General features: G+C 41.0%; 1 protein-coding gene across 6 annotated transcripts in view; it reads right to left on the minus strand.

The window, feature by feature from the left end:
* tdrd3 (tudor domain containing 3) overlaps positions 1–26,723 on the minus strand; it is a 152,900-nt gene that overhangs the window by 33,809 nt on the left and 92,368 nt on the right. For 3 of the 6 annotated variants that reach the window (XR_013577132.1, XR_013577133.1, XM_078545864.1), the window contains exons 11-13: positions 14,464–15,341; positions 9,807–9,932; positions 6,780–6,831 (exon numbers count right to left, since the gene is read on the minus strand). Coding sequence is in view for 3 of the 6 variants with exons in the window: in XM_078545864.1 (XP_078401990.1) it covers positions 6,780–6,831; positions 9,807–9,932; positions 14,464–15,341 (1,056 nt within the window). In the remaining 3 variants the exon portion in view is untranslated. The remainder of the gene's footprint in view (positions 1–6,779; positions 6,832–9,806; positions 9,933–14,463; positions 15,342–26,723) is intronic. The other 3 variants (XR_013577131.1, XM_078545865.1, XM_078545866.1) reach the window with 1 other exon arrangement.

Genomic DNA, 26,723 nt, shown 5'->3' on the forward strand with positions numbered 1-26,723 from the left:
GTCAGCTTTACACTGCATTTATCTGTGCTACCTGCATTTGACATTTTTTAATTCTTTCCTGGGATGCTAGCATTGCTAGCAAGGCCAGCGTTTATTGCCCACCCCTAAATGCCCTCGAGAAGGGAGCAGTGAGCTGCCTCCTTGAAGCACTGCAGTTCATGTGGTGTAGGGACACACCCATTGTTTTTACGAAGGAAGTCCACGTTTTTGACTCAGCAACAGTGAAGGAACAACAATATAGTTCCAAGTCAGAATGGTGTGGTTTGAAGAGGAACTTCAGGTGGTGGTGTTCCTGTCTGCCCTTCTAGGTGGTAGAGGACATGGATTTGGAAGGTGCTGTCAAGGGGGTCTTGTCGAGTTGCTGTAGTGCATCTTGCAAATGGTACACACTGCTGCCACTGTGTGCAGGTGGTGGAAGGAGTGAATATTTAAGATGGTGGATGGGTGCCGATCAAGTGGACTGTTCTGTCTTGGATGCTGTCAAGTTTCTTGAGTTTTGTTGAAACCATGCTCATTCAGGCAAATGGAGTGCATTCCATCACACTCCTGACTTTTGCCTTGTAGATAAATAGTGGACAGGTTTTGGAGAGTCAGGTGAGTTATACACTGCAGAATTCCCAGCCTTAGGCTTGCTCTTCTGGCCAAAGAATTTATCCAATAGTGTCCAAGTTCATTATGATCTACTGCACACATTTGCAACCTGGCTGTCATGAAGGCACAGCCCTAACCACGAGGCATTCGGAGGCCACCTTAGGTGAAAGAGTGTTTTTTTCATTATTCTTTCACAGGATGTGGGTGTCACTGGCTACCCAGCAATTTATTGACCGGCCCTAACTACCCAAGAAAGTGGTGGTGAGCCACCTTCTTGAACTGCTGCAGTCCGTGTGATGTAGGAGCATCCACAGTGCTGTTAGGAAGGGTATTCCAGGATTTTGACCCAGCAATAGTGAAGGAACCGTGTTATTGTTCCAAATCAGGATGGTGCGTGGCTTGGAGGAGAATTTGCAGGTGGTGGTGTTCCCATGCATCTGCTGCCCTTGTCCTTCTAGAAGAAAGAGGTCGTATGTTTGGAAGGTGCTGTCAAAGGAGCCATGGCGAGTTGCTGCAGTGCATCTTATATATGGTATGCACTCCTGCCGCTGTATGTTGGTGGTAGAGGGAGTGAGTGTTTAAATTGGTGGATGAGGTGCCAATCAAGTGACCTTTGTCCTAGATAGTCTCAGGTTTCTTGTGTTACTGGAGCTGCACTCATCCAGGCAAATGGAGACTACTTTTTCACACTCCTGACTTGGGCCTTGCAGATAGTGGACAGGTGTTGGGGGGGAGTCAAGAGGTGAGTTACTCACTGCAGAATTCCCAACATCTGACCTGTTCTTGTATCCACCATAACATGGTTGGTCCAGTTCAGTTTCTGGTGAATGGTAGCCGCCAGGATGTTGATGGTGTCGGAATTCAACAATGGTAATGCCTTTCAATGTCATGGGGAGACAGTTGGATTCTCTCTTGTTGGGGATGGTCACTACCTAGCACTTGAATGGTGTGAATGTCGCTTACCAGATGAATCCTGAATGTTGTCCAGGCCTTGCTGCATGCAGACATGAATTGCTTCAGTATCTGAGGGATTGTGAATGGTAATGAACACTCTGCAATCAACAGCAAACATCCCCACTTCTGACCTTATCATGGGGGTAGGTGATTGATGAAGCAGCTAAAGATGCTTGGGCCTAGGATACAATGCCAAGGAACTCCTACAACGATGTTCCAAGGTTGCGATGGATGGCCTCCAACAACCACAAACATTTTCCTTTGTGCCAGCTGTAACTCCAACTAGTGGAGCTGGAGCAGGTTCCTTGATGCCACACTTGGACACGGCTGAATACAGCTCGTGTTAATGTCTGGACCAAAACTGTAATTTTCTCTTTCCTCTCACTCTTTTTAAGCATGTGTTCAGCTTACTACCAACCTCCTAAATATCACTACCCTCGCTGTCATATCCGACATTGCTTCTCATCTTGACCAGAAGGGCTATGCAGTGCTCTAGTTCCTCAACTGACATTGAGGATGTTGATATCACCTGAAACCGGAGATTTTTTTGTTCCTTTGATTGCAAGACCAGATAGGGACATCACAATGACAATGAAAAGGCATATCAAGATTTTACGCAGGTCAGAAACAGATGGCTTGGGTGAACAATGGGCATGACGATAAGCATAAAAATGGTGTTTACTGCTGACAATGGGCTTGTACCCATATTACATAAAATCTTAAATCACGATAGACATCTGAAATTACAATGGCAGAGATTAATGGATGTCAAGTATATGGAATAACTGCCCATTTATTGGGACCATAAATCTGAGCTTCCTAGGTTACCAAAAAGGTAACTACCAGTTTTGAATTATTGCCTCCATTTTGAAAGCATAGGAGTAACAACAAGCTAGACCAAGGGTTTAAATATAAAAATAAGTCTCATTCTGAGTTATTGGTAATGAATAAACAGTGACCAAACATTTCCAATAGTATACACTTTGAGATAAATAGTGTTACAATCTCTATAGAAGCTAATAACTTAAAAAGAATTCGAACTTCCAATTTATAGCTGAAAAGATGACACAACAAAATTTCACATTTTAAGGTTGCTACTGTAACAGGCCAAAAGCACTATTGACTAACCACTATTGTTGTAGATGACTTACACAATAAACATACCAGAACTTTACCCTTGTATTTTTAACAGAACCAAAAAGCCATTTGATGGATATACTTTACACTATCCCTTAATTAGTCATTTGATTTTCTCAGACTCACTAGTCATGAAGAGATATTAATGTCTATAATGTTATTGGAAATTATTTTTAATTTGGACCTTAGTCGGGTCTGTGTCTGTGTGTGTATCTATGTGTGGCTTAATTGGATTAAAGACAGCTAATCTAGGTGCTTTGATGTACAGCAGTTTGAGATGTTGTTTAGACAAATGTAAGGAAGTTGAAAGGTGAAGTGAAATTTTCATTTGTTGAATAAACCACTCAAAAGAATGGATAAAATCTTACACCTAGCTGGGAGGCACCAAGCAGTATGATTATATTACTAATAAAATTGGTGAAATAAAAGGATTAATGTTAGGAGAGGTAAAAAAATTTTTTAAACCTAGTAATACAATTGACAATTTACATTCAAAGGAAAAGCTAGGGATAAACAGAAGGGAGTTTGCATGTATAGGTCAGAGGCATTTAAGATCTAACCAGCCTGTAAGCCTATAACTGTGCGTGCAAAGGAACCTCATTTTGAATTCGTATGGTCAAATGTGCTTTGCCTGGTGTCTGTTTAAATATGGATTAGCGCAGTTGTTCAAGCTTCTCTCTGGGATTTAAACAACTCAGCCTTTACCAACCGCTGTGTCATACCAACTGGGGGCTCGTCCGGGATAATATTTGTAATTCCTGATTGGTTTGGAATTGGTGAATCTTAAGGTTATGAGTACGAGAAGCACTTTAAATGTTGAGACTACAAAATGGCTTTGGAAATTGCTAAGCCTTGTCTGGTAGTAGAAGATATAACTCTGATTGGGTAACAAAACATATCCAAGAGTAAGTTAACAGAGTTGGTGGATAAATTAAAATTAGGGTTACCTGTAGAGGTGAAGAAAGCAGATATAATTAAAGGGATAGCACAGCACCTACAGTTGGAAGTGATACCTGACACTAGTGAGTGACAGCTGGAGGTAGAGAGACTTGAGTTATAAATGAAGACGCTCGAACCTAATAAGCAAAGGAACTGAAAAAACAAAGTAAAGAGAAGGGGCATATCAAAGGGAGTTAGAAATTGTGAAGATAGAGGAGGAAAGAGAAGCGAGAGAGAGAAAGCTCAACTGAAAATGTTGGCAATTAAAAAGAAGACGCCAGGGGGTGAGGAAGGACTTACTTCCAGAGCAGAACCCAGTGGGGAGATGTTTAAATTTGTACAAGCTCTTCCAAAGTTTAAGGAAAAAGATATTGCTATATTCTTTATTTCATTTGTGAAGATAGCTAAACAAATGAAATGGCCACAGGAAAACTGAACATTATTATTACAGTCTAACTTGTTAGGTAGGGCGCTTGAGGTATATGCTTTACTATTAGAAGAAATGTCAATGAATTATTATGTGGTGAAAAGGGCTATTTTGAATGCATATGAGTTGGTTCCTGAAGCATACAAGCAGAAATTTAGGAAAATGAGAAAACAACCTGGGAAAACTTATATTGAGCTTGAAAGAGTAAAACAAAGTGTTTTTGACCGGTGGATGCGGGCGTTAAAAATAGAGAGAACCTATGCAGCTCTTAGGGAAGTAATTCTTTTGGTAGAATTTAAAAGATTCAATCCCTTCAGTAGTGAGCATTCATGTAGAGGAACAGAGGGGTGATTCTGTAAGACAAGCAGGAGAGATAGTTGATGATAATGAGTTAGTTCATAGAGCTAAACCTTTCTTCTGTCACCCTTTCAAGTTGGAAAAGGATAAAAATTCGGAGGTTGAAAGGAAGGTAGGTAGTCAGGGGAAGAAGAGTAGCTGGAAGTTCCCAGGAAGTTTTTTCTCAGAATAAAAAGGAAGGTGCTGAAGGTAGAATTGACATTCGAAAATTGAGGTGTTTTCATTGTAATAAAGTGGGGCACACAAAATCAGTGCGTTGGAGATTGCAGGAAAAATCTGTGGGAATTGTTGGAGTACAGAAAAGCTCTGGTTTCTCTTGTGCCTGAACCTCAGAACCCACAGTACTTTTACTTCCAATGATTTGTGTACAGGTGAAACAGGGAGAATCAGTGAAAGATAAAGAAGTGAGAATGTGTTCGCAGTTTACTCAAGAGAATTCTGAGGAGCAGGTTGCGTTTAAAGATTTTGTTTGTGAAGGGAAAGTCTTTCCATGTGTACAGGGTGGAGTAGGTAAGGATGTTAAAATTTTAAGAGGCACAGGGGCTAGTCAATCCTTGATGTGGGATAGTGATGTTTGTTGTTCAGAGGGAGTACTAAAGTGGGGTTCATGGAGATGCTTAACCTATTTCCATTGTGGAAAGTAAATTTAAAGAATAAATGGAAGAGGTGAAGTTATTGCTGGAGTGGTGGAAGAATTGCCCATTGCAGGGGTTCAATTTATTCTGGGTAATGATATAGCTGGGTCACAGGTGTGGGTGATGCCTATGGTAGTTGAGCAGCCTGTAGCAGTGTTTTCAACAGAGGTGTTACAGAAGGAACATCCTGGATTATTTCCAGATTGTGTGGTAACGAGATCACAGGCACACAGGTTGAAACAAGAAAAACAAGGAGGGCAGGCAGGCCAAAGGCAAGCAGAAAGTGTTGAAATCCAATTAGTTGGCATTGTGTTTGATAACATTGTTCAGGAGGAAAGGCTACTAGATAACTGGGCTGAAGTGTTTACCTCAAGGAGGTTAGTGGAGTTACAGAAAAAGGATTTGCAATTAAAACAGTTATATCAGAAAGCTTACTCAGAAACAGAAGCAAAACGTATTCCAGTATATTATACTTTAAGGGAGATATTTTAATGAAAAAAATGGAGGCTGGATCATGTCTCAGCAAATGAAAGCTGGAGGGAGGTACATCAGATTGTTATCCCATTAGGGTACAGAAATGAGATTCTGAGAATTGCTCATGAAATTCCAATGGGGGGGACATTTAGGCATTAGGAAAACACAGGAAAAGATACAGGAACATTTTTTTTGGCCAGGATTGCATATGGATGTAGTCAAATTCTGTAGAACATGTCACACATGTCAGGTAACAGGGAAACCACACACAGTGATTAAGCTGGCATCTTTAATACCAATACCAGCATTTGAAGAACCTTTTATCAGGGTCATGATTGATTGTGTAGGACCCCTACCTAAGACTAAAAGTGGAAATCAGTACTTACTGACAATAATGGATGTGTCTACCAGGTTTCCTGAAGCGATACCTTTAATATTACAACTAAGATGACTGTGGAGGAGTTAACTAAATTTTTTGCAAGATATGGTTTGCCTAAAGAAATGCAATCAGATCAGGGGTCAAACTTCATGTCACAGCTGTTTACGGATGTAATTAACAGTTTGGGGATAAAACAGTCAACAACTTATCATCCGGAGTTACAAGGGGCTTTGGAAAGGTGGCATCAAACTTTAAAAACCATGATGAGAGCATACTGTCAGGGTTATCCACAGAATTAGGATAGGGGAATTCCATTCTTGTTATTTGATACTAGAGACGCACCTCATGCACCGGCTGGTTTTAGCCCTTATGAACTAGTTTACGGTCATGAGGTAAGAGGACCACTGAAATTGATTCATGAGAAATTGGTGAGTCAAAATTCAGAAACTATTCTCCTGGATTACGTATCAAGTTTCAGGGAAAAATTGAACAGAGCATGTTAGTTGGCCAGGGAACATTTTAAGATAAAGTGAAGGCAGATAAGAAAGCTAAAGCTCTCAGTTTTGCTTCTGGAGAGAAAGTACTCGTTCTGTTATCAGTACCAGGTGATTCATTAAATGCAAGGTTTCATGGACCTTACAGGATTAAAAAGAAATTGAGTGAAGTAAATTTTATAATAAATACTCCAGGTAGAAGAAAGAAGCAGAGGGTGTGTCATGTAAACATGCTTAAAAAGTACTTTGACAGGGAAGAGGAACAAAAAGAGGTGTAAGTGGTGTGAAGTAATGAGAACGAGGTAGAAGTGCGGGACTCTGATATTGATTTTCCTCTAATCAAATTGGATAATGAGGGGATACTTGAAAATTTAAATGAAATATTGAGTTACCTTTCAAACAAGTGTCAAAGTGATTTGGAAAAGCTCTTGCCGTCACACAAACCTATTTGTGGGAATAAGTTGGGGAAGACAGGTTTAGCATGATGTGTCTATACAGGTTTCATCTTCAATAAGGCAACATCCTTATAGATTAAATCCGGCAAAGTTATCAAAGCACAAAAAGATATTGACTTCATGTTTCAAAATGATATCATTGAGTCTAGTTGCAGTAACTAGAGTTCGCCTATTGTGCTGGTACCGAAGCCAGATGGAACACAAAGACTGCGTGTGGACTACCGAGAGGTGAATGCGGTGACAAAAACGGATTCCTAGCCTATACCATGGTTGGAAGATTGCATTGAGAAAGTGGGACAATCGAAATTTATCACAAAGATTGACTTGCTAAAAGGATATTGGCAGGTACCATTCTCAGAGAGGGCAAAGCAGATATCAGCTTTTGTGACGCCAAATGGACTATCAGTTTAAAGTCATGCCTTTTGGTTTGAAGAATGCATCTGCAACATTTCAAAGACCGAAGAACAAATTAAGTGCAGGTCCAAACAATTGTGCTGTTTATATTGATGATCTAATAGTTTTCAGTCAGACATGGAAGGAGCATTTACAGCATCTGGAAGAATTATTTTCTCCATTACAAAAAGCTAATTCGGTTATGAGCTTGGCTAAAAGTGTATTTGCAAAAAAGCGCAAGTTACATATCTAGGCCATACCATCGGATATTGTAAGGTGGCTCCAGGAAATGCAAAAGTCAGTGCTATTGTGGATTTCCCCATGCCTACAACAAAACGAGAAGTTTTGATATTTCTGGGCATGAGTGGGTTTTTCGTAAATTTGTACCAAATTTTAGCAATGTGGTTGCTCTACAGACTGAACTATTAAAAAAGGAACAAGAAGTTTCAATGGATACTGGAGTGTCAGAAGTCATTTGACAGTTTGAAAACTGTATTAACTATGACACCGGTTTTGGCAGTACCCAATTATGCCAAGCAATTCAAGTTGGCCATTGACTCAAGTGATATAGACATTGGGGCTATACTGTTACAAGAGGATGACACTGGAATTGAAAAACCGATGGTGTATTTTTCAAGGAAATTGAATGTACAACAGAGAAGATATTCAACGATTGAAAAAGAGGCTTTGGGTTTGGTGTTGGCGTTGCAGCATTTTGAAATTTATGTTGCAAACAATTCATAAGAAATGATTGTTTATTCAGACCACAATCCTTTGAAGTTTTTGGACAAATTTCGAGACAAAAGTGCAAGACTTTTCAGGTGCAGTCTATCATTAAAACCATTCAATCTACGGATTATACATGTTGCTGGGAGAGAAAATACTAATGCATGCATCAGGTAATATAATAATGTAATAAGTATAGGAGATAGTGTGAGATGGGTTATTAAAAAATGAAGTAGTCTTTTAAAATGATGACGGTTCATTTTTCTATAGGGGGGGGGATGTCATGAAGAGATACTAATCTTTAATGTTATTGGAAATTATTTTTTAATTGGGCCAGTAGTAGGGTCTGTATCTATGTGTGTGTCTGTGTGTGGCTTAATTGGATTAAAACCAGCTAGCCTAGATGCTTTGATGTATAGTAGTTTGAGATGTTAATTAGATAAATGTAAGGGTGTTAAAAGGTAAAGTGCAATTTGCATTTGTTGAATAAACCATTCAAATGAATGGGTAAAATCTTGCACCTAGCTGGGAGACACCAAGCAATGTGTTTCTATTACTAATAAAATTGGTGGAATGAAAGGATTGTTAGAAGTAAAATTTTAAAAACCTAGTAATACAATGGGAAACTTACATTCAAAGGGGAAGATAGGTATAAACAGAAAGGAGTTTGTGTATATAAGTCAGAGGCATTTAAGATCGAACCAGCCTGTAAGCCTATAACTGTGCTTGCAAAGGAACCTCATTTTGAATTCGTAAGGTCAAATGTGCTTTGCGTGGTATCTGTTTAAAGCCTATGGGTTATTGTTGTCTTGGTGAAAATTTACCTGGGAGTAATTAATTTGGGGATTTGTTTAAAAATTATGGTAGTAATCTGTAGACATGTGTATGTGTGTTTAATTTATTAAATTAATAAATATTTAACTTAGTTTTATTTTAAAAAAATCTCTTGAGGCTTGGTGGTTTTATTCATGAATACAGAGCTGCATCTCAAACTTACCAATTGAAAATTTAGATTATGACAGTTGTTCAGGTTTCCCTCTGGGATTTAAACAACTCAGCCTTTACCAACTGCTGTGTCATAACACCAGTCCAAAATGATTCTTAGCCCCTGAGGGTTTATTTCTGCTCTTTTCCTTTCCCAGACTGGTAACTTTTAACCTCAGAAGGGTCTTTCATGGTGAGGATTTTGCCTGGCGATTCACTCTATAGTGCAAGCTAAGCAAAACTTGCAGCCTCGTTTCAAATCCTCACCCATTTGGTCTTTTCAATCCAAGTGCAAGCTCCCACCCACATGCCTGCGTGGTGAACAACAGGCATTTTTGGCCTCTAGCTGCTCCCTCTCTCCCAGAACCTGGCAGACTGCCTGTGTCTCTAGGCTTTAGGGATGCCTGAGAAACCCTTCCCATCTTAAAGCCCAACTCTGTGGCAGTGTGAATCACCTGGGCTTGTATCTAGATAGAAATGCTGATTAGCTATCTTTGCGACCCCAATTCTCTTTTATCTTGGAAGTAAATGGACAGTTTAAAACATATCTATTTACAACCCAACATTCTCAACATCTTCCAGGGACTTTGGAGATGAGCAGTCTAAACACAGATTCTGCTGCCACTGTCTCCAAGCATGAACACCTTGCATCTTCTTTCCAGCAGAACAACCCAGGCCTCCCTTGAATCTTTAACAGCCACATCACCCAAGCCTCTTGTTAGGCAGACCTCAGACCAGGTCACATGACCCCCCCCCTTAATTTTATCGTCAACTGAAAGACAGTCCTGAAATGTAACAATCTTATAAACGTCATTATTGGCACAACAGAAGCATAAAATAAAGATTCAAATGGATACCCACCCAGAATTCCTCCTGGAGTGGTTTAATATTACTTAGAAGTACTTCCTCATAGTTGCCGTAGCCTCTGAATACAACAACTGCCGTCACTCCTGAAGGATGAAGTGCCTTGATGACTGCCCGATAAAACTGTAACAAAGGGAAGATATCCAAACTGAAATTAACACAATTAGGAAAAATCTAAGCTTCATGGGCAATGAAACGATCATCACAGACCATAAAAGAAATTTATGGAGTGTAATACCATTCAATCACAGAACATTTCAGTTCTCTAAACACTGAATCATCTAGCCATTATACTAATAAGGATTGCTTTTTTCATCCATAAGTTTATAGAGAATTGTAACCCCAATTCAGCAGCATTGGGCTTTCCAGGTCAGACATAATTTAGTAATAATGCAATGTTATTGTATGTACCACAGAATACAACTGAAAATTTAAGAAAAAAATTCAAACATACACTGTAGCACAATGGGTAACTGGGAAAAAAATTGCTTCTCCCGAAAAGGTCCATTACATTCGATATCAGAATTTATCTTTTGCAAGTATAAATATGATGCACTAGTACTTCAAATAATAATAATTTTCATCTTAAGGACTAACCTCCTTGGAAGGAGAAATCCAAATAATGGAAGTTGGAAGGATTGGTACATATGACCATCTTGAAAACTCAGCTTAATATAGCCACATGTTAAGAATCACAAGAAGGTGAAGATCAAGAACGAGGAATTTTACAATTTGAGTTTACTGGAAAACGAAGAACTGGAGTAAAGGGACAATATCGTGCAGTACTAAGATTATAGAGGATATTTGGGGGGATTAGGCATTTCAAGTGTTAAATTTGCCTAAGCTTTTTGCTGGAACTGGTGTCCTGCAAAATACTCTGCTTTTGGACTCTAACTTTTAGCAGGTGCAGGATATCGTACGATCACAAGAATCCTTATCCTGAACAAAACTAGTTGTTATTTCTAGAAATGAAGGAAAGGTATCTCGAGACTTGAAGCCTCCTACAGTCTGTTTTCTCTCGTCCCACTTTGAATATACGAACATCTTCTGAAATTTGTATTTTCAGTATTAAACTTGCTAGATTCAATATATTAATATTAAATTTGCTAGCATACAGTTTTATTACTTTAATTTTATTTATCCTCTGTTAGAATTAGGGAGAAGAAATGTTGAACCAGTGCCTTATTTACAGATAGAATACTCGTCTTCCAAGGTCTATAGGTTACATCACTAAATGTAGAATCAGAAAACAGAAACAGAAAAATCTTATGCTATGATATCAAAGCAGATAAGGGAGATCTAAAGTCTGCGCCTAGATACAGAACTTGCCATGCCTATGAAGGGATGAATTATTGGCAGTTCCAGGTTTTGGGGTACATCTAAAGGGTTTGATTCATTCCCACTGCAGAAGGGCTAAAGGAGACACCAGGCAGTTATACAAGCATATGTGAATAGGAGATACAAGTAATTGGTCACGGCTTCTACCCAAGGATCACCTGAGTAATCTAATTCTCAATTGTTCCTTGTGAACTGCTGCTTAAATTGTGTGTATTAAGTCTCATTTATGCTTAAATTTAAAATAAAGCACAACTGTTACCAACATAAAATCAGTTCAAACTACCGAACAGGCAACCTAAAGGAACTAAAAATTTAGTACACAATGATAGTTTCAACATGAGGATGCAGGAATGAGGAAGTTTGCTTAGGACAATACACCTATTTTGCTAAAATAGGGGTTGATGAGATATATTGTGATTGAGATCAGGTGATTACAGCTAGAGGTGATAAGATTTAAAGCTTTTTCTTGCACCCAGTCCAGGATAGCTAGAGTTTTAGAAAAGGTTCTCCCAGTAAGGGGCAGAATGTAAATTTTGGAGAGACCACACTTGGAGAAATTTGAATTTGATGGCATTAAAAGTCTTGCATAAGAGGAAGAAACAAAATTTCTTGGAGATTGCTTTAGCAATGGAAAAGGTTTGGGAGTTTCATTCTAAGTTAGTGGAGACAGCAAGGCTCAGAATGCAGCCAGCCACAAAAAAGAAAGGTGCAGTTGTTCGGTTCATGGACCATCAAAGAAACAACGAATATATTTTCATTGCCCTATGAAGACAGGGAAACTATCACATAGTAAATGAGAGTGAGGGTGTTCAACCTCAGCAATGTTACGGGCATAGCACTGTAACAGCCACAAAAGTGGAACAGGCTGAACAATGGAGGGAAGGAGCTATTCATAGAAACATAGCAAATTTACGGCAGAAGTGGTGGTAATTTGATCCATCATGTCTGTTACAGCAAAAACAAGCTATCCAACCTGAACCCACTTTGCCTGGTGCCAGATGTACCTTGTTTTCATATTTTGCTTTCAGACTGCCATTAACTTTATTCTGCCATTAACACTTACTCTGGACCAAATCTTTGTTTCTTTACTATGACCACGACCATTCCCTTTGCCTTTTGTTCCATATCATCTTTGTCATTTAATCTCTCCCACCCTGTAATCTATCTCTGACATTCCATTTTGTACTACCTGACCCTCCAACCTTTTTCAACACTTAAAACCCACCATAGTTCTATATCTCTTCAGTGCCAAAGAGGAGTCATATTGGACTTGAAACATTAACTGTTTCTCTCTCCACAGATGCTGCCACAACTGCTGAGTTTTTCCAGTACTTTGCATTATTATTCCACTTTCCTCCTCTTTGCCCGTAGCCCAGTGCAAATTTAGGTATTTCTTAAATGCGATGGGGGCTTTTGCTCCTACCAGCCTTTCAGGCAGAGTTCCAGATACCCACCACCCTCTGGGTGAAAACATTTCTCCTCAATTTCCTTCTAATCCTTCCATCAATTACTTTAAATCTATGCCTGCTAGTTAAAGACTTCTCTGCTAAGGGAAATAGGTTCACCTATTCAGACCCCTCATAATTTTATATACCTCAATTAAATCTTCCCTCAGCCTCCGCTGGTGCCGTAGCTCAGTTGGTAGCACACTTGCCTGAGTCAAAAAGTTATGGGTTCAAGTCCCAATACAGAATTTGGGCACAAAAATCAAGCCTAACCCTCCAGTCCAGGACTGAGGGAGTGCTGCACTGTTAGAGCTGCCGTCTTTTATGTTAAAACCATCTGCCCTCTCAGGCGGGCATAAAACGACACATGGTACTATTTCAAATAAGAGCAGGGTGAAGAAGAGTTACCCCTGGTGCCCTGGCCAAGATTTATCCCTCAATCAACATCACAAAAACAGGTTATCTGTTAATTACCATATTGCAGTTTGTGGGACTTCGTTGCGTGCATTTCCGACATGACATTTTCATTGGTTGTAAAGTGCACTGGGATGGCCAGTAGTTGTGACAGTTGTGATTTAAATGCAGGTCTTTCTTTTTCACTCTTCCAAAGAAAACAACCCTAGCCTAACCAATGGTTCCTCATAGCTAAAATTCTCCATTCTGGCAACATTCCTGTTGATGTACTCTGTATCTGCTCTAGTAAATCCTCCCTGTAATGCAGTGACTGGAAAGCTGCAGCCTAACTAGTGTTTTAGACAGTTCTAAAATAACCTCCCTGTTCTTATATTCTATGCCTTGGCCAATAAAGGAAAGTATGCCCTATGCCTTAACTACTTTTTCTACCTGCCCTGCGACCTTACAAGATCTGTGGGCATGTACTCCAAGTCCCTAGGTTCCTCTACACTTCAGTATCAACTTCTCTGGATTGAATTTCATTTGCTACTTTTCCGCCAATCTGACTAGTCCATCAATATCCTCCTGCAGACCACAGATTTTTTCCTCCCCATCGATCTCGCATCAATTTTTGCATCATCTGAAAGATATATGGGCATGGTTCAGAAATTAAGTCTGAATCATTGATAAATACCATGAAAAGCAAGGGACCTAACATGGGCTCCAAAAGACTCCACTGGAAAACACCTTCCAGAGAACAGCTATCGGCCAACACCCTTTGGATCCTTCTACTGAGCCAATTTTGCATCCAAATTGGCACGTTCCCTTGAAACCCATGGATTATTACTTTGAGAAATTTGTCATTTGGGGCCTTAACAAAAGTCTACCTAAAAAATCCATGTAGATACATCAAAATGTGTCACCGGGCAAGTCATCAATTGATGACTTGGATAAATCAGAGGGGCAGTAAACGAGCTATGAATGACTGCTTTCACATAATGGTTTCAATTTTGTTGAGGGCAGTTAGGGATGCAGTAGACTTGCACCCTGGCATCTGCACCGTGCCCAAAAGTGGGATGCAGGACTTCAGTAAATTGCTTTTTCATGGCCTGATTGCAAACAGAGACAGATGATTGATAAGTTAGACAGTTTCAATCCAGTTATTAATGGATATGGGTCCAAAGCACATTCCACCCATAATTTGCCACCAATTAGCAACCTTTCACAGGCTGTGTGAAGCAGAAATCCTACAGTATATTGTGTTTTTCTGAGGGAACACTTTAGCGCAAGACAGAGAAACTTTTACTTTACATTTAATTGTGGTACGCCTGATTTGAGAGCATTTATTACAGACACTCAGCACTCAAAATGACATAGGCTTCCATTTCTCAGCACCTTTTACATCAGTGACCATAAAAGTTTTAAAAGACTGCAATCTATTGTATCAATTAGTTGAAGTCCAGGACAACCAATCTTACCTTGTTATCTTCCCAATAAAGAGCTAAGCACTGATCCCCTGGTCTCCAATCACTAAACTGTGATTTATTTGACACTGCTGAAGAATGGTAATCAGTCTCATAAGATTTTGCCCATGTTCTTTCTGGTTTAATTGGTCCGGTTCTTTTCTTTGACCCTGAATCATTATTTCCATTATTGCTCTGAGAATATTCAGTAAGCTTTGACTGGCTAGGTTCTGTTGATTTTATAGGTCCTGTTCTCTTTCTCAAAAACGGGTCTTCTACTTGTCCATTAGTTATGTTACATGCATCAACAATTCGTGCACAGGTGTTGTCAATGTGTAGACTGAAGTCCCTTGCGTTTTTCACATTTCCAGAGATTCCACTACCTATTACTGGCGATAGTTCCATACCTTTCCGTTCATTAAAAGTACTATAATTATGTCTCTGGTTTTCAAATCTTGCTCTCTGTTGACTGCCGTTATCCAGCTGATCTTTTTTACTCTGGCTGCCTTTAAATTCCGCTGAACCTGGACCATCTCCCAATTTATTTGTCTGGCTCTCTCCTTTAATTTTTCTAGTTGACTCATTACCCAAATGAGTTATTTGTTGCTCATGGTCTCTGAGCCTTTCATTCCCAGCGTAATGCTTGCCACCTCTTCTCCCATCATCCATCCACTGGCTGGATCCAGTGAAGTTCTGCCTTTGAGGGCCCCTGCCCCGCTGTGGACCATAGTTGTCCAAAGCTTGTCTGGCAATTAGATTCTCCCTTTGGAAGCGAGGTGGTCTGTCATGTTTTTGTGGTCGATCATTATTCCAAGGGGCATTCTTCTGCTGAAAGCCCTTCATAGCAATACCTTTATCAGAACTCGAGTGATGTGGAAGTTGCATTTTTGACTCTAAGAAACAAGCGCAAACAATAAAGCAAGATTAAGTATTGTTTTCACTTACATTGATTTTTGCACTGTACAAATAAACATGGTAGAGAACATATTTCTGAAAACTTGCACACTAATTTCAGGAGTCTCTCGTTCCATCACTCCTCCCCTCAAAGTACATAATAATTAAGTTAAATGTGTAACCCTACAGTTTTATGTCATAAGAGGCTTCACATTTAATATGACTTCAGTAAGAATCTGTGGTGCATCAACTTTATGATCATTTTAAAAAGTCACCTGCAAGCCAAACTTAAATGGAAGTTTACCACTGGCATGCGCATCGCTTACTTTCTTTTGCTTGAACATTGGTGGCTGAGCCTATCATTGGCCTAGGCACTTTGGACTGGAATTCCCTCCCGAACATCTCCAATTTTCTCCTCCAAGACCCTCCTCAAAACCCACCCCTTTGGTCATGTTCCGAAAGTGTCCTCCTTCAGCTTAGCAACCATTATTGTCTGATTATATTTTTGGGACATTTTTCTAGAGTGAAGTGCGCTGCAAAAATGCAAATTGTTATAGTTAATGAGCACACTTCTCATGTCAAGTACAACAGTTGGAGCAAAGTTTTTCAAATGTCGAGATCTTCCACGAACTCATGTCTCAAGCTCACGGAATAAGAGAGAGAGCACGGATATGAAGCTGGCTAAGTGACAGGAACAGAGTGATGGCGAGCAGTTGTCTTTTTTTAAAAAAACTGAAGGAATATATAAATTGGGGTTTTCCAAGGGTCGCTACTAGGACTACTGCTTTTCTTGATCTATATTAATATATAGAATTCAGTATACAGAGCACAAAACTCAAAATTTGGGAGTGAACTATAAGAAGGATAGACTTCAAGAAGATATTGAAAGACCAGTGGAATGGGCAGACACATGGCAGATGAAAGCAATGAAGAGACGTGCAAGTGACACATTTTAGGAGGAACATCAAGGAGAGGTAACAAAATAAATTCAAAAGAAGGTGCAGGAGCGGAGGAACCTGGAGGTTTATTTGCACAAATCACTGCCAACGGCAAGGACGGTTGAGAAAGCGGTTTAATAAGGCATAAATGTCCTGGGCTTTATAAACAGGGATATAAAATACAAAAGCAAGAAAGTTATGGTGAACCTTTATAAAGCACTGGTTCAGCCTCAACTGGAGCATAGCATCCAATTCTGGTTACTGTCATTCAAGAAGGATGTGGCGACATTGGAGAGGGTACAGAAATGATTTATGAGAATGATTCCAAGGATGAGATACTTCAGTTACATGGATAGATTGGAGAAGCTGCAGCTGCTCTTGGAGAAGAGAGCATTGAGAGAAGATTTAATAGAGGTGTTCAAAATCATGAAGAGTCTGGACAGAATAGATGAGAAAAAGCTGTTCCCATTGCTGAAAGGGTCGAGTACCAGAAGACATCAATTTAAGGAGTTAGCAGAAGAACCAAAGGCAACATGAGGAAATCATCTTTTTTTAAATGAGTAGTTAGGATCTGTGACGCACTGCCTGGGTGCATGGTGGAGCAGATTCAATCACGGCTTTTGAGAGGGATTTGAATAATTATACTGAGAGAAATGATTTGCAGCACTATCAAGAGGACAGGGGAGTGGGACTAACTGAGTTGCTTTTCCAGAGATTTGAATTGTCTCCTTCTACACTGTGATCATTCAAAATTTTTTTTAAAATTGAAAAAATAAAAACTCATCTTTGGTGGTAATGTCTTTCAGGGTATATTTCCAAGGTGATTTAATGATTTCCATTTTTAGAAATGTTGGTATTCCTATGGAAGCCTTATTAGGAAATTAATATGGGGAGGGATGCTCGAGGGACACGAGTTCAAATTCCACCATAGCAGCTGGTGGAATTTAAATTCAATTAATAAGTCTGGAATTAAAAAGCTAGTCCAACAGTGACCATGAAGCCATTGTCAATTGTCGCAAAAACCCATCGGGTTCCCTAATGCCCTTCAGGGAAGGAAATCTGGCATCCTTACCCGAGTTTTTCCAGCATTTTCTGTTTTTGTCAGATTTCCAGCATCCGCAGAATTTTGCTTTTATCCTTACCTGGTCTGGCCTACATGTGACTCCAGACCCACAGCAACATAATTGACTCTTAACTGCCCTTCAAATGGCCCAGCAAGCCACTCAGTTGTATCAAACCACTACGAAGTCTAAAAAGAATGAAACCAGACAGACTAACTGGCATTGACCTAGGCACTGTAAACTACAATGGCACACCCAGCCCTGTTGACCCTGCAAAGTCCTCCTTACTAAAATCTAGGGGAGCTGCCTCAAAGACTAGTCAAGCAACAGCCTGACAGTGTCATAGGGGGACGCAGAGACATAGTGGTATTGTCACTGGATGAGTGATCCAGTGACCCAGGGTAAAACCTGGGTTTGAATCCCACCACGGCAGATGGTGAAATTTGAAACCAACAAAAAAAAAATCTGGAATTAAAAAATCTAATCATGACCATGAAATCCATCTGGTTCACTAATGCCCATTAGGGAAGGAAAGTACAAACAGATGTAAACGGGTACAAAATGATTGTGATTACGGAGATATGGGTGCAGGGTGGCCAAGGCTGGGAAATGAATATCCAAGGGTAATCAATACTTAGGAAGGTCAGGCAAAAAGGAAAAGGAGGTGGGGTGGCGTTGTTAGTTGAGGATGAAATCAGTGCAATAGTGAGAGAGGATGCTCAGAAAATCTAGATGTAGAATCAGTCTATGTGAAGCTAAGAAGCAACAAGGGACAGAAAACATGAGTGGGAGTTGTCTATAGACCTCCAAACAGTAGTGATAAGGTAGGGGACAGCATTAAACAGGAAATTAGAGATGCATGTAACAAGGGTACTCCAGTAATCATGGGTGACTTTAACATATATGTAGATTGGGCAAACCAAATATACAATAATACTGTGGCGGATGAATTCCCAGAGTGCATATGGTTTTTTAGATCAGTACGTTGAGGAATCAACAAGGGAACAGGCTATCCTAGATTTGGTATTGTACAATGAGAGGGGGTTAATTAATAATCTAGTTGTGCGGGGCCCTTTAGGCAACAGTGACCATAACATGATAGAATTCTTCATTAGGATGGAAAGAGAAGTAGTCAGATCCGAAACTAGGGTCCTAAATCTAAAAAGAAACTACGATGGTATGAGGCGCAAATTGGCTGACAGATTGGGGAACTTCATTAAAAGTCATGATGGTGGATAGGCAATGGCTAATATTTAAGGAACGAATGTATGCATTGCAACAGTTATACATTCCTTTCTAGTGCAAAAACACAACAGAAAAAAAGGCCCAACCATGGCTAACGAAAGAAATTAGGGATAGTATTAGATCCAAAGAGGAGTCATACAAAGTTGCTAGAAAAAGTAGCAAGCCTGAATATTGGGAGTGGTTTAGAATTCAGCAAAGGAGGACCAAGAGATTGATTAAGAGGGGAAAAATAGAGTATGAGAGTAAACTTGCAAGGAACATAAAAGTGGACTGTAAAAGTTTCTATAAGTATGTAAAAAGAAAAATATTAGTGAAGGCAAATGTAGGTCCCTTACAGTCTGAAGTGGGGTAATTTATAATAAACAACAAGGAAATGGCAGAGCAATTAAACAACTACTTTAGTCCTGTCTTCACGACCGTTTTGCAGAACACCTTCGGTCTGTCCGTAAGCATGACCCAGGCATCCCTGTCGCTTGCCATTTTAACACACCATTTCTGTCATGCCCACATGTTTGTCCTTGGCCTGCTGCAATGTTCCAGTGAAGCCCAACGCAAACTGGAGGAGCAGCACCTCACCTTCCGATTAGATACTTTACAGACTTAACATTGAGTTCAACTTCAGACCATGAACTCTCTCCTCTATCTTCACACCTTAAAATTTTTCATTTTTTATTTACTTATTTTTATTCATTTATTCATTATCCCCTTTTTCTATCCTTTTCCCCAACCACTGCCCCCTCCCCCACCCCTAAAGGGCCATCTGTTACTTGTTCCATGTTGTCCTTTCAGAGTGCTGATCCTTGTTCTACTATTCACACATTCTGCTTTCTTACCCTTATGCCACTATCAGCTCTTTCTTTGGCCCTCAACACTACCATTAACACTCCCTTTGTCTTGTGTCTATGACATCTTTTTCAATCTCTCCTTAGCCCCCACCTATTGCTGATCTTATATCCAGCTTCACCTGCTCCACCCCCCTTAAACAGTATAAATTTCAGCACATTTCTACTTCTCTTTATCTCTGAAGAGTCTGAAACGTTAACTGTGTCTCTCTCCACAGATGCTGTCAGACCTACTGAGTTTCTCCAGCATTTTCTGTTTATATTTCAGATTTCCAGCATCCGCAGTATTTTGCTTTAATCAATTAAACAAGCACTTAATTTTGTCTTAACGGAGGAAGACACAAATAACTTCCCATAATAATGAGGAGGAATTACTGAAGGAAATTAGTATTACAAAAAAAAATGTGCTGGAGAAATTCACGGACTGAAAGCTGATGAATCCCCAGGGCCTGATAATCTACATCTGTAGATGTCGTGGTTGTCATCTTCCAAAATTCTGTAGGTTCTGAAACAGTCCTGGCAGACTGGAGGGTGGCGAATGTAACCCCACTTTTTAAAATGGAGGGAGGGAGAAAACAGGAAATTACAGACCAGTTAGCCTAACATCAGTTGTAGGGAAAATGCTGGAGTCTATTATAAAGGATGTGAAAACAGGACACTTAGAAAATATCAATGGGATTAGACAAAGTCAACATGGATTTATGAAAGGGAAATCATGTTTGACAAACATACTGGAGTTCTTTGAGGACGTAACTAGCAGAATAGATAAGGGAGAACCAGTGGATGTGGTGTCTTTGAATTTTCAGAATGCTTTTGATAAAGTTCCAAATAAGAGTCAGTGTGAAAAATTAAAGCACATGGAATTGGGGGTAATATATTGGCATGGATTGAGAATTAGTTGGTTAGCAGACAGGAAACAGAGAGTAGGGATAAACGGGTCTTTTTCAGAGTGGCAGGAAATGACTAATGGGGGGGGGGGGGGGTAACCACAGGGATCAGTGCTTGGGCCCCAATTATTCACAATATGAATCAATGATTTGGATAAGGGAACCAAATGTAATATTTCCAAGTTTGCTGATGGGAATGTGAGTGGTGAGGAGGATGTTAAGAGGCTTCAAGGCAATTTGGACAAATTGAGTGAATGGGCAGATACAGTATAATGTGAATAACTGTGAAGTTATCCACTTGGGTAGGAAAACAGAATGGCAGACCATTATTTAAATGGCGACAGAATGGGAATTGTTGATGTACAAAGGGACCTGGGTGTCCTTATACACCAATCACTGAAAGCAAGCATGCAGGTGCAGCAAGCAGTTAAGGCAGCAAATGGTTATGTTGACCTTTACTGCATGAGGACTTGAGTACAGGAGCAAGGATATCTTACTGCAGCTATACAGGGCTTTGGTGAGGCCACATCTGGAGTATTCTGTGCAGTTTTGGTCTCCTTACCTAGGAAAGGATATAATTGCCATAGAGGGAGCGCAGTGAAGGTTCGCCAGACTGATTCCTGGGGTGGCAGGTTTGTCATAATGAGGAGAGATTGGGTCGACTGTGCATGTATTCACTAGAGTTCAGAAGAATAAGAGGCGATCTCACAAACAAAATTCTGACCGGGCTGGAAAGACTGGATTTAGGGATGAGGTTTCCTCTGGCTGGGGTGTCTAGAACAAGGGGACACAGTCTCAGGATACAGGGTAGGTCATTTAGGACTGAGATGAGGAGAAACTTAGTGGCGAACCTGTGGAATTCTATACCACAGAAGGCTGTGGATGCCAAGTCACTGAATATATTTAAGAAGGAAATAGATAGATTTCTAGACTCGAAAGGCGTCAAAGGATATGGAGAGAGAGCAGGAGTATGGCACTGAGATCGAGGATCAGCCATGATCATACTGAATGGGGGAGCAAGCTCAAAGGGCCAAGTGACCTATTCGTGCTCCTATTTTCTATGTTTCTAAATCTGCCATCCCTTACCTGGTCTGGCCTACATGTGACCCGACCTGCAGCAATGTGGCTGACTCTTAAATGCCCTCCGAAATGGCCCAGCAAGCCACTCAGTTCTCAAGGGCAATTTGGGATAGGCAATAAATGCTGGCCTAGGCAGCAATGCCCCCCATCCCATGAACAAAAAAAAAACTCACAGAATCATACCATACAGACAATGTCCCTGACACGACTATCACCATCACTGAGTCTGTCCTGCCCACTGACAGGACAGAACCACCAGAGGCAGCGGCACAGTTGGGAAGGAGTTGCCCTGTGAGTTCTTAACATGGACTCTGGACCTCATGAATCACAGAATCACAATGTTACAGCACACAAGGAGGCCATTCAGTCCATTGTGTCTGCATTAGCTCTCCGAATAAGCATTGTCTTAGTGCCATTCTCCTGCTTTTTCCCCATGTCCTTGCACATTTTTTCCATTCAAATAATCATCTATTGCCCTCTTGAATGCCTAGGTTGAACCTGCCTCCACCACACTTCCAGGCAGTGCATCCCAGACTCGAACCACTCGCTGTGTGAAAAAGTTTCTTCTCATATCACATTTGCTTCTTTTGCAAATCACTTCAAATCTGTGTCCTCTCATTCTCGATCCCATGATGAGTGGGAACAGCTTCTCCATATCTACTCTATCCAGCCCCTCATGATTTTGAACACCTCCATCAAATCTCCTCTTAACCTTTTCCTCTCCAACAAGAACAGTCTCAACCTCTCCAATCTATCTTCATAACTGAAGTTTCCCATCCCTGGAACCATTATTATAAACCTCTTCTGCACTCTCTCCAATGCATTCACATCCTTCCTACAGTGTGGCGCCCAGAACTGTACATAATACTCCAGCTTAGGATAACTGGCGACTTAAATAAGCTCAGCATAATCTCCCTGCTCTTGTACTCTGTGCCCCTATTAATAAAGCCCAGAATGCTGTATGCTTTATGAACTGCTCTCAACACCTGTCCTGCCACCTTTAATGATCTATGCACATAAACAACCAGGTCTTTCTGCTCTTGCATCCCCTTTAGAATTGTACCTTTTATTTTATATTGTCGCTCCATGTTCTTCCTACCAAAATGCATCACCTCACACTTCTCTGCACTGAACTTCATCTGCCACCTTTCTGCCCACTCCACCAATTTGTCTATGTCCTTTTGAAGTTCTGTACTGTCGTCCTCACCATTTCCAAGTTTTGTGTCATCCGCAAACTTTGAAATTGTCCCCTGCACACCAAGATCGAGATCATTAATATATATCAGGAAAAGCAAAGGTCCCAATACTGGCCCCTGGGGAACTCTACTACAAACCTTCCTCCAGCCCGAAAAATATCCATTGACCATTACCCTCTGCTTCCTATTACTCAGGCAATTTTGCATCCACGTTGCTACTGTCCCTTTTATTCCATGAGATATAGCTTTTCTCACAAGTCTGTTGTGTGGCACTATATCGAATGCCTTTTGAAAGTCCATTGACACCACATTAATAGCATTACCCTCATCAATCTTCTCTGTTACCTCTTCAATAAACTCCAGCAAGTTAGTTAAATACGATTTCCCCTTTAGAAATCCACGCTGGCTCTTCCTAATCAACCCACATCTTTCCACGCGACTATTAATCCAATCCCGACTAATTGTTTCGGGATGCTTCCCCACCACTGAAATTGAACTGACTAGTCTGTCATTGCTGGGCTTATTCTTACAACCATTTTACGAACAAGAACGTAATGTTTGCAATTCTCCAGTCCTCTGGCACTGCCCCTGAGTCCAGGGAAGATTGAGATATTATGGCCAGTGCCCCTGCAATTTCCTCTCTCACTTCCTTCAATATCCTTAGATGCATCTCATCTGATCCCAGTGCCTTGTCAACTTTAAGTACCAACAGTTTATCCAACACTTCCTCCTTATCAATTTTGAACCCTTCTAATAACAGAGTTTCCTCCTCTGTCACCATGGCCTTGGTAGCATTAGCTTCCTTGGTAAAGACAGATGTAAAGTATTCATTTCACACCTCAGCCATGCCTCCTGCCTCCATGTGACCCTTCTTGGTACCTAATCAGACCTACTCCTCCTTTTTCCACCCTCTAACTATTTATATGTTTATAAAGACTTTGGGATGTCCCTTTATGTTGGCTGCCAGTCTTTCATCATAACCCCTCTTTGTTTTTCTCATTTGCTTTTTCTCCTCGCCGCTGCACCTTCTGTATTCCGCTTGGTCCTCAATCGTATGTCCTACCAGACACCTGTCATTAGCAAACTATTTCTTCTTTATCTTAATTTCTATCTCCTTTTACATCCAGGGAGCTCTGGATTTGTTTGCCCTACCTTTCTCTTCTGAGGGAATATACCTTGACTGTGCCCAAACCATTTCTTCTTTGAAAGCAGCCAATTGTTCAGCTAGTTTTTCCTGCCAACCTTTGATTCCAGTCTATCCGGCCCAGTTCCATTCTTGCCCCACTGACGTTGGCTCCCCCCCCAAATTAATTATTCTTACTCTGGAGTCTCATGACATCAGGTCAAAAACTGCCAAGGAAACCTCCTGCTTATCATCACCTAACGGCCCCCCTCAGCTGATACATCAGTACTCCTCCATGTGGAACATGACCTAAAGGAAGCAGTAAGGGTGGCAAGGACACAGAATGTACTGTATGTGGAGAACTCTGTCCATCACCAAGAGTGGCTTGGCAGCACCACTACTGACTGAGCAGGCAGAGTTCTAAAGGGCATAGCTGCTAGGCTGGGTCTTCGGCAGGTGGTGAGGGAGCCAACAAAGACAAAATCCTACCTAACCTGGTCCTCACCAATCTACTTGCCACAGGTGCATCTGTCCATGACAGTCATAGAAGGAGTGACAATAGCATGGTCCTTGTGGAGACGAAGTCCTGTCTTTACACCGAGGATGCCCTTCATTGCACTAAATGGGATAGATTTTGAACAGATCTAGCAACTCAAAATTGAGCATCCATGAGGCACTATAGGTCATCAGCAGCAGCAAAATTGTACTTAACTACAATCTGTAACTTCATGGCCCAGCATATCCCCCATTCTACCCATTACCATCAAACAGGGAGATCAGCCTGGTTCAATGAAGAGTGCAGGAGGGCAGGCATGCCATGAGCAGCATCAGGTTTGCCTAAAAATGAGGTGTCAACCTCGTGAAGATATAACACAGGACTATTTGCATGCCAAACGGTGGAAGCAGCATTTGATATAGAGTTAAGCGATTCCACAACCAATAGATCTGATCCGAACTCTGCAGTGCTGTCACATCTAGTCATGACTGGTGGTGGGCAATTAAACAACTAACCAGAGGACAAGGCTCCACAATCATCCCCATCCTCAGTGATGGGGGAGCTCAGCAGATCAGTGCAAGAGACAAGTCTAAAGCATTTACAACCATCCTCAACCGGAAATGCTAAATGAAGAACCCATCTCGGTCTTCTCCTGAAGTCCCCAGCATCACAGATGCCAGTCTTCAGCCAATGTGATTCATCCCACGTGATATCAAGAAGCGGTTGAAGGCACTAAATAAAGCAAAGCTATGGGGCCTGACAACATTCCGGCAATAGTACTGAAGACGTGCTCCAGAGCTAGCCATGCCCCTAGCCAAGCTGTTCCAGTACAGCTTTCAAACTGGCATCATTCAGCAATGTGGAAAATTGCCCATGTCTCCTGTCTACAAAATGCAGGACAAATCCAACCCAGCCAATTACCACCCCATCAGTATATTCTCGATCATCAGTAAAGTGTTGGAAGGGGTCATCAACAGTACTATCAAGCGGCACTTGCTGAGCAGTAACCTGCTCACTGAAGTTCAGTTTGTGTTCTGCCAGAGCCACTTAGCTCCTTACCTTATTACAGCCTTGGTCCAAACAAGGACAAAAAAAAGCTGAACTCCAGAGGTGAGGTGAGAGTGGCTGCCCTTGACATCAAGGTATCATTTCACAGAGCGTGGAATCAAGAAGCCCTAGCAAAACTGGAGTCAATGGAGATCAGGGAAAAACTCTCCACTGGTTAGAGTCATACCTAGCACAAAGGAAGATGGTTGTGCTTATTGTCAATCATCAAATGTTCCTCAGGGTAGTGTCCCAGGCCCGACCATCTTCAGCTGTTTCATCAATGACCTTCCTCCGATTATAAGGTCTGAAGTGGGGAAGTTCACAGCTGATTGCACAATGTTCAGCACTATTCGCGATTCCTTAGATACTGAAGCAGTCTGTGTCCACGTGCAGCAAGGTCTGGACAATATTCAGACTTGGGCTGATAGGAGGCAAGTAACATTCACGCTACACAAGTGCCAAGCAATGACCGTTTCCAACAAGAGAGAATCTAATCATCTCCCCTTGACATTCAATGGCATTACTATCGCTGAATCCCCTATCCTGAGAGTTACCATTGACCAGAAACTGTGGCTACAAGAGTAGGTCAGAGCCTGGAAATTCTGCTGGCAGTAGCTCACCTCCTGACACCCCAAAACCTGTCCACCATCTACAAGGCATAAGTCAGGAGTGTGATGGAATACTCTCCACTTGCCTAGATGGGTACAGCTCAAATCAACACTCAAAAAGCTGAACACCACCAAAGCAGCCTACTTGTTTGGCACCTCATCCACTACGTTAAACATTCACTCCCTCCACCACCAACTCAGTGGCAACAATCTGTACCAACTGCAAGATGCTCTGCAACAACTCACCAAGGCTCCTTCAGCAGCATCTTCCAAACCCGCAACCTCTACAACAAAATCCTGTACTGCAGCGGTTCAATAAGCAACTCACGATCACCTTCTCAAAGGCAATTAAGGGTGGGCAATAAATGTTGGCTTAGCCAACGACACCCACATTCCATAAACAAACTTAAAAAAAATACCACTACCAATGACAGTATAAAATCCTATCCAACAAGTGTTACCTATTTGGTTTAAAAGTGAAATCTAGCTTGATGTAAGGGACGTGTGAGGAGACAAGCGACTATGCCAGAGTGAGACGGAGAGAGTAGCAAATTAGTTTCACGTGGGAAAGGCATGTAATATACAAAGGAATTATTCAAAGTTAATTAAGTGAGCAGTTAAATTAACTAAATAACAATAGCAGGACAGGTGTTATGTTGCAGCTGTGGAAAGTGGGCACTTTTGGACACCAAGGCAATCCATGACACAAACATTTGCAGAAAGTTTAAGCAGCTAGAGGAATTCCGGATCAGGATTATTGATCTGGAAGCCGAGCTATAGATGCTGCTCAACATAAGGGAGTGGGAGAAATACCTAGATACTTTGTTCCAGAAGTCGGTCACACCTCTTAGAAGTGGG

Source organism: Cetorhinus maximus, chromosome 7 (assembly GCF_964194155.1).
Source record: "Cetorhinus maximus chromosome 7, sCetMax3.hap1.1, whole genome shotgun sequence".
In the NCBI taxonomy this organism is placed as follows: domain Eukaryota; kingdom Metazoa; phylum Chordata; class Chondrichthyes; order Lamniformes; family Cetorhinidae; genus Cetorhinus; species Cetorhinus maximus.